Below are 9,236 nucleotides of genomic sequence, written 5' to 3' on the forward strand. Positions count from 1 at the left end.
AAAAGGGGCAAATAATGACCTACTAGTAAAAGCCTAAAAGCTAAAAAGCAATGAGTTATGTGCATTCCATTCTTTTACTTTTTGTTTTACTTGTTTTGTTAATTAAATACTTTTATTTATAAAATTTAAAAAATTAATAAATAATTGAATTAAATATTTTCATAATATCGTATAATTGAATATATATAATATGCTTTTAATATATAAAAATACACAGAAATAAAATTCTAAAAATATTATGTAATAAAAATGGCATAATAAATAAAATATATATAATCATTATATTCCATGGTTTACTCAGTGAAATCATTTGGCAGCAAGAACAAAAGAGACTTTATTTTTTTTTATAAATATTGGTCCCATGAATGTGTAATACATGTAAATGAATCAACAATACCATATATCAAATGTCTCCAATAATTTTTACTCTTTTTTATTTTTTGTTTTTCGCTCCCATATGTCAGCAAAATACACAGCCACGTCATAATTTGCATTACATTAACTTTTGCCCAATATTTAAAAAAAAATTAGCCAACAAAAGAAGCTTCATATCCGTCAGAACTTGCACATTTCTTTTCTAACACAAGCAATGAGTGTCCATCACATCTCTAATTCTTCTCATGTTTCCTGTAACAGATCAAATAATGAATTAATATAATTAATTTTGGGTGCAAGAATGTAAATAATTTTTTTAATTAAGGAAAAAAAAAAATCTAGGGCCAGCAATTTTATTGAATTTTGGCCAACATGTAACCAGCAGAGAAAATTGAGTCATTAGATGAAATCTTACACCAATCTCACACCATTAAATCATCATTAATGACTATTTAATAGCTACCAATCACAAAAGTTGCTGGTCCCCTAGCATTGTTCGAAAAAAAAAAATTCAACTTTATGGTACAGTTCCTTGTGTTATTCTCCACACTAGTAAGTAGTCACACTAACCAATAACAATTCCTTTAGCTCATGAACATTGCTAAATAGTACTAATAAGTATTCCTATCAATGTTTGAAACTATAGAAATATTCCATTAATATAATAATATTTTACACTCTAAACCAACCATTTTATATAACAAAATCGTAAAATTGTATACAAAAATTTGGATTTGGATCCTCTAAATTTATTTTCACTTGAGAAGATAAAGTGTGATCTCTCACTCTTTCTTAAGTGAAAATCCAAATTTAAAGGATTCAAATTTCAAAAATTTCCATGAACAAGATATCAAAATTAGAGACAAAAATGTATTTAGATCTAGAGTTCGGTACAAGACAATAAACAAACCCTAAACCAAAGTTGGAAAAAAAATTTAGGAGACATTTAATTTGCGTTTTTATTTTTAGTATTTTCTGTCAGAATTTTACAAAGAAAAAAAAATGATGATAATAGAAAATAGAATTTAATTGTTTTCACTAGTTTCTCTTCTTATTTTTCTTTACAATATTCTAAAAACAGAAAACACTGGAATCAAATGTCACGTTCATACCAATTTTCGAGTTATGGATACAATATTCATGCAACTTTCGTCTCATCGATTTCATACCCTGAAGCATTTTCCCTTACCTCATTTAATTGAACTTCCATGGAGCCAAGGAAGAATGTGAAGCAGCAAAAAGATCCAAAGTGTCAGAAGTTGTTAGCAACAACCAAACTTGTGCAGCTGCAACAACAACAATAAGCATGGAAGGTGTTTGAGAAAATTACTCAGAGAGAATGATAAAAGGAAAAATAAAAAGGAGAGAAAAGGGTAACAGAATAATTTACAACCTTCTTTGGGGAAATTGGGAGAGTATAACTGAATGTCTCTATCACCATTGGGGCTATCATCATTCCTCATATCAGTGACCACCTACAAGAGGTGGGGGACCAAAAGCCAAGGATAAGAATAAAGACATGAATGAGATCTCAACCAAAATCTTTATTAGGAAGTAAGATACAGTTCCATATGTTTTGTTGAACAAATCTATGAACCAAAAATTCCATGAACCTATATGCAGAATGGTCCAAACTAGCCTAGAGTTCTTAAATTAATACCCAAGAAAAGACAATTAAATTCTTGTTTCAAGAAATGTAGGGGCAATAATGCAATAACTGCTAAAACTTGTCCCACATGGCAGTGTCAATTGGCTATACAGATCAGACGATGCCATCGTCCTCTATCATAGATCATTCTTAAGCAAGAATTCGTTAGATAGCGATTCTTTGACCCTTTTTTGTTGCTGTGATTAACAGGTTAGTGAGGCAACTGTATCATGCCTCGACCGGCTTTTCGAATTGTAGAAAGAAAACAATGATATAATTTCCTATGCTGTGGTGAATTACCCTGTATGTACTTGCTACTTCGGTTGCTTAGCTTCAACTTCGCCAAGTTGATCGGCAAGGTAAGTACCTTAGACAATTCATGAAAAGAATCTAAAATCATGGTAACCGTAACCATCTGGATCAGGCAGTAATTCCTCTACTTCAATCCTTGAACTGGTGCAACTGGAACATTTTTTTATTCGGCTACGACTAATAGATTCAACTTCTGCCAGGAATATGCTATAAACCGGTCTATGATCGGAGAATCTTGACTCTCCACGAACATAAGATAATTGCCGGAGGCCTCTTCCATACCACAAGATTCGATCACACCTTCATGAACAAAGATTCACAATTAGATTGAGAAATGAAAATAGTTTAAAATAATAATAATAGCAGGTGGTTGTTTCCACTTTGGAGGAAAGAAGACTACCATGCTGGAGTTCTTCTCTTTTGTTTCGAGTGTCTTTCATCGCCTGCATATCTGTCTGAATTGTTTGAATACTTGTATGTTGGAGGGAAATATATTTTCCCTTCATTCCATCCTTCGAAGACACGACCTTGGCTCTGCTCTATATGCAACTGAAAGATAAAAACAACCGAATGGTCAGGTTGATACTCGAAGAAATTTGAGAAACAAGGGGACAAAGTATCATGCCTGGTCATTTTCTAGCAAAATCTTCCAATTATGCATCTCGACAAGAGCTTTTGCTGCACGGTAAGAAAGGGCTATCCGATAATTCAAATCCCCCAGCCATATTATTCGACTACACCATTTACCAAAGTATAAATTAGGACTTAGCATCATGCATGGCAAAGATTCTAGGAAAAGAGACGAAGGACTAACTCATGTTCTAGAATTGTCTGTGGAGAACTCTCGTCGCCGTTGACTCGGGGAAACCTTGTCTTTCTGAGAATCTCCATTACATCCGAATTCCTGCGCAGCTCATCGCCCTCTTTTTGTCCAGAAGTAAGATGCGTGCAGATGAAGCAAAAGCTTGTTCGGTGCAAAAACATGCTAACTGATATGGAGCCCTGGAAAACCAAAAAGAATGAGGCTGCATCCTCCTTGAGTCTTTTGGAAGATAATTTAGCAAATTTTTACCTTGTTTCCGAGATATCCCATCAATCCTCGGCCAACACAAGAAACTTTCATGTTGTGAACATCGGCTCTGATATCACTTTTCACCCAAACTGTCAGAAATATCCCAACCATTTGCTTTTTACCAACCAAGCAGTATCTGGAGTGCCCTTTCCTTCTATCTCTATTCTCCATGGAGAAACCTCTATATGACACCGGCGAATACTGTGCTGCAACCGGGGAGTCAGCAGGCCCGATTTCATCATCCGAGGAACCCCATTTGTAACTGGGATCATAGTCACTTGCCTGGTGAGAAAATATCATTCTATCGCAGACACTGAGACGACGATCTAGGCACGGTTGAGGCATTGACATGTCAGCATCCATTCTCATACTACGACTCAAGGATTGGAAAGACCTCCGATGGAAGAAAGAGGTCGCCTTCTGCCTCGTCGATCCCTCGAAATCATCTTCCAGCTCCACCACAGGATCAGGAAGCGGTGAAGTAGTGTTGCATTCCCCACTTGTTCCTGGAAGACTGTTTAGGGTCTTCCTAATAAGAGTCAGCCATTTTCTGGCAGGGCCATTGTCTTCTGTCCCCAAAACATTACCGGCATTCAGAGGTACTATTTCTTGAAACCTGAGTCAAAGAAATGGCTAACTATTTACATAACCTTTAAGAGTAAGACACACTATATAGCAAGTAACTCACCCAAGAACATAGATATCAGCAGGTGGAGAGCTGTGAAGCCAATCTTCCAGACTCAAATAATCTGGCGGAGATTTTCCGGCTACATTCCAAGTTGCAACAAAGATTCTGTATCCATAACAATTAGGAACAAATCAATAGAACAAACAACTCTTCTGAAGATAACAAATGAAAGCAATAATAATTAAAGTACAATGCAGAACTTCATGATTAATAAACCATACCTATAGTTATGCACATCGATTATCTGAGCCGTATCATGGTCAATCCTACTACGCCGAATTCTATCTGAATGCCTTCTCTTCGCTCTCTCTTTGAATAAAAACGGATATTATGTATGAGAGGCTAGTAATTCAAAAAAGGAAAAGGGGGGAAAAAGCAAAAGGCAAAGACAAAAAATTCTGAAAATTTGTCACCATTGTTTAGAAAATTTCCTTTTATCTTTTGTGTAGGTGGGGTATTAAGGGAATGGTGTATGTGGTCCTAAGAAAAGAAAAGAGCATAGTTAAGTGTGTATGAGTGCAAAAATGAACCTGCTTTGCTTTTCTTGATAGTGCATTCCTCCTTCTGTGAATAGTTGGTGTTGTTGCTCCTCCAATCTTCATCAACACCTGAAAAAGAAAACCCATTAAACAAAAAAAAGGTTAATAATAAAGCTTTGCTCTTTCCACAGTCAAAGATTTATAACCCCACAAAAACCAAACACCCAACACAATTTTGTTTTAGATAGAAAAACAGAAAAGGAATCCAGATCTTGGATTGCAAAATTGAAAACCCCTTGAAACAAAAACAAGAATTTTGTAATACACAGACAAAATCCAACTTGCATAAGAATAGTACATATCATTTTTTTTACAAAAAAAAAAAAACACCATTTTTTCCTTTACTTGCTGGTGACATGAAAGTCCTTAGATTCCCAATCATGGAAGTACACAAATTACATCAAAAAACAATGAAGGAAATTGAGCAATCACCATTGTAGAAGACATCATCTGATTGAAAATCTTCATCTTTGCTCTTGATATTGAACCACTTCCTGACCAGTGTTTTAGGCCATGAAAACTTCAAAAAAGAAAAAAGTGTAAGCAATAACAGAAAAGAACACAAATGCAAATGAGAGAGAGAGAGAGAGAGAGAGGTGGCATTGTTGAACCTTGCTTTTCTTCGAGTTCTCATCTCTCATTGTTGGCACAAATTCATGTAGCTTTCTGCATCAAACTAAAAACAAATTGAAAATAACAATGGTGATGGTGACACCCTTTTTTTTCTCTCTCCCTTCCTTCCTTCCTTTCAGTGACGAACTTCAATGAGAAAACAAACAAGTATTCTATAATAAAGACAAAAAAAAGATTGAAACTTCAAGGCCCTTAGAATAATGGGGTGTTTCTGTTTTCAGCTTCTGGTGGCTCTCAGTTATAGGAAGAAAAAGACAGAACAACAACAACAACAAACAAGGCTTTGATGAAGAAAAAGAAAGAAAACAGAGCAAAAGCAGAGAAACAAAACAAAACAAAACAAAAACACAGGAAATCCAAGTTTTTCAACCGGTTCAGACAATGTGGTACGAATCAAAAGACACTCTAATGATATTCTTTCATATTCAAACAAAGGGTGTTTGAATTTGAGGTTGATGTAGTAGTAGAAGTAGTACTAGTAGTAGTAGAAGAAGAAGAAGACAATGTAGAAGCAGAGAGAGAGAGAGAAAGAGAGAAATGGAATTTGAAGGAATAAAGGTGGAAGCAGGCAAGGTTCGCTATCTCTCGAGGCCCTTTACCCCAAATCCAAGGCCGAAAACCTCAAAGCTTAGGGACTTGGAACAGTGTTTATCTGTGTTTGAGAGAGAGAGAGAGAGAGAGAGAGAGAGAGAGAATAGTGTTATTTTTGGTCACCCACTTTCACACCCAACACTGTTGTCCGGAACATAAACAAAAGACTGTGTTTTTAAAATAAAAAAAGAAAAAAGAATAATATTTTCCTTGCCTAAGATGAACTAAAAATGTGCACTTCACACAGTTACTCTTGTATGCAGATTTTTTAATGTAAGCCAATAATAAGAACTAAGGAGGACAGTAAAGTAAAGTTAGGGTTGATCGGAATACCCAACAACTACTTCTGTACTTGTATATCTATGTATCCCCCTTCTTCACCTTTTGGCCCTTTAGGAGAGACATGTTATAGAGTAGAAATATAAATTTTTAAACACTAGATTTTGTTTATCAGAATCCTTGTAATGAATTTATCATATATACGCCTCTGCATCAACAGTTATTTAAGAGAATTAGTATGATTAGATAATTATATAAAATGTTTTATATTCTCATTGTGTATAAAAGTATGTATTTAATATCTCAATTTTTTTATATTACTGTAAAAATTTAATTATTTATCTATTCTATATTTGATTATCTATGTTAGAATATAATTAGGATCAATTATGATCAATTAGAATTATTTAGTATATCTGAATATTTATTATAGAATATTGCATCTTTATTATTACGATTCTCTTAGTCCCTGTAAATACTCTTCTATATTATATCATTCTAGACAACTTGAATAGACAACTTGAATACACTCAATAATACATAAATCCTTCGTCCAGTTTAGTCTCTTGTTTCTAACATGGTATCAAAGCCATGGTATCCTCCTTGAAGAGGATGGGTTATTTTCCGGTGAAATCACAGTAGTTTTTTGTATTTTTTTCTATGCCATTCTTCTTTCCCTTTTATCACTCCTTTGATGCTTTTTACCTCACTGACTAGCCTATTTCTCTCCGTCTTGTGTTTTCTTGTGGCCGTTTCGTTCTGTGTTTCTTTCCGGCAGTTCTATCTGCATTCTCTCGTGGCAGTTCTGTCGGCGTTCTCTCTTGGTAGTTCCGTCTGCGTTTTCTCGTGGCAGTTCCATCTGCGTTCTCTTGTGGCAATTCGGTTTGTGTTCTCTCGTGGCAGTTCCGTCTACGTTTTCTCGTGGCAGTTCTGTCTACGTTTCTTTCCGGCAATTCAGTCTGCACTTCCTTCAGATAGCGGCAGTTCCGTCTGCGCTTCCTTCAGACAAGCGGCAGTTCCGTTTGCGCTTCCTTCAGACTAGCGGCAGTTCCGTCTGCGCTTCTTTCAGACAAGCGGCAATTCCGTCTGCGCTTCCTTCAGACAAGCGGCAGTTCCATCTGCGCTTCCTTCCGGCAGTTCCGTCTGTACCCGTTTTATCAGTTTATGCAGTTTTTTTCTCTTTATTTCGTTGTTTTAAATAAGTTTCAAACTCAAGTTGTCACTTGAGTTTAAGGGGATGTTAGAATATAATTAGGATCAATTAGGATCAATTAGAATTATTTAGTATATCTGAATATTTATTATAGAATATTGCGTCTTTATTATTACGATTCTCTTAGTCCCTATAAATACCCTTTCTATATTATATCATTCTAGACAACTTGAATACGTAACTTGAATACACTCAATAATACACAAATCCTTCCTCCAGTTTAGTCTCTTGTTTCTAATATGGTAAGTTTCCCCGAGTCAAATTAAGCCGCAGGCTCCACTCCTGGTGGTGCCCTTCCGTCAATTCCTTTAAGTTTCAGCCTTGCGACCATACTCCCCTCGGAACCCAAAGACTTTGATTTCTCATAAGGTGCCAGCGGAGTCCTAAAAGCAACATCCGCTGATCCCTGGTCGGCATCGTTTATGGTTGAGACTAGGACGGTATTTGATCGTCTTCGAACCCCCAACTTTCGTTCTTGATTAATGAAAACATCCTTGGCAAATGCTTTCGCAGTTGTTCGTCTTTCATAAATCCAAGAATTTCACCTCTGACTATGAAATATGAATGCCCCTGACTGTCTCTGTTAATCATTACTCCAATCCAGAAGGCCAACACAATAGGATCGGAATCCTATGATGTTATCCCATGCTAATGTATACAGAGCGTAGGCTTGCTTTGAGCACTCTAATTTCTTCAAAATAACAGCACCAGAGGCACGACCCGGCCAATTAAGGCCAGGAGCGTATCGCTGTCAGAAGGGACGAGACGACCGGTGCACACCGACGGTGGACCGATCGGCCCAACCCAAGGTCCAACTACGAGCTTTTTAACTGTAACAACTTAAATATACGCAATTGGAGCTTGAATGATATAATATAGAAGGGTATTTATAGGGACTAAGAGAATCGTAATAATAAAGACGCAATATTCTATAATAAATATTCAGATATACTAAATAATTCTAATTGATCCTAATTGATCCTAATTATATTCTAACAATCTATTATGACATATTTAATTATTTTGATAATTAATTATTTAATTAAAAATATATAAATTAATATTTATAAATATATATAAGTACATAATAGTTTATTCTATGATCAATTTTTGATGTCCATAGAACGTTAATTATTTTATAAAACTCAAATGGTAGGATCTTTTATTATTATTATTTTACTGAATTTGGTAACAAGAGTTTTACTTTACTATCATTTAATAAAATCACATTAACAAGAGAGTTACTTGGACTAATTAGTTCATTCTATTCATCTATATAAACATTTGTATTTATTTTATTTTTAGAGGTTTTACGGTCTAAAGAATCAAATTTTATTACTCTATTTAAAGTAGAACTTATATTATCGACGGTAAGATAGAATCCAACACTAATTTAGACAACATTTTGTCCGATTTAAGCCCAAAAATTAGACTGAATCACACCACTCAAATTAGGTCTAAGTCATGAGTAGGGGTGTTCGCGGTGCGGTTTGGTTCGGTTTTAAGGGAAAAAGTCATCCGATCCGAACGCTTAATTTATGTGCGGTGCGGTTTGGATTGGATGAATTTTTTTTGGAAATCCGATCCAATCCAATCCAATTACAAGCGGTTTAGATCGGTTTGGATTTGCGGTTTTTTAAATAAAAAAATTAAATATATATAACAAGTCTCAACATCAAATTTTAAATAATCAACAATGGCATAACAAGTCTTAACAATATCTTAAAAAACTAACGATAACATAACAATAGAAATAAAATTATAGGTTAGTTAAAATAAATAAATAAATAACATTTTCAAGATAAAATATTTATTAAATAATAATAATACATGAATAATAGAAAAATGTATAACAAATTGAACATGTTATAAGTATAATTGTAAAT

The 9,236-nt window shown here is 34.8% G+C and overlaps 1 protein-coding gene across 1 annotated transcript; it reads right to left on the bottom strand.

Moving 5' to 3' along the window:
• Positions 1–408: 408 nt before the first annotated feature.
• LOC112726913 (type I inositol polyphosphate 5-phosphatase 4) lies at positions 409–6,237 on the bottom strand. Its single transcript, XM_025776475.3, has 13 exons — positions 5,246–6,237; positions 5,067–5,154; positions 4,626–4,703; positions 4,317–4,404; positions 4,096–4,200; positions 3,408–4,023; positions 3,150–3,337; positions 2,961–3,069; positions 2,736–2,884; positions 2,324–2,635; positions 1,769–1,850; positions 1,565–1,661; positions 409–627 (listed from the first exon to the last, which is right to left on the bottom strand). The coding sequence occupies exons 1-10, from the start codon at positions 5,273–5,275 to the stop codon at positions 2,401–2,403; spliced, it is 1,686 nt and encodes a 561-aa protein (XP_025632260.1). The 5' UTR covers positions 5,276–6,237; the 3' UTR covers positions 409–627; positions 1,565–1,661; positions 1,769–1,850; positions 2,324–2,400.
• Between the last annotated feature and the right edge of the window lie 2,999 nt (positions 6,238–9,236).

This window comes from Arachis hypogaea, chromosome 12 (assembly GCF_003086295.3).
Source record: "Arachis hypogaea cultivar Tifrunner chromosome 12, arahy.Tifrunner.gnm2.J5K5, whole genome shotgun sequence".
In the NCBI taxonomy this organism is placed as follows: Eukaryota; Viridiplantae; Streptophyta; class Magnoliopsida; order Fabales; family Fabaceae; genus Arachis; species Arachis hypogaea.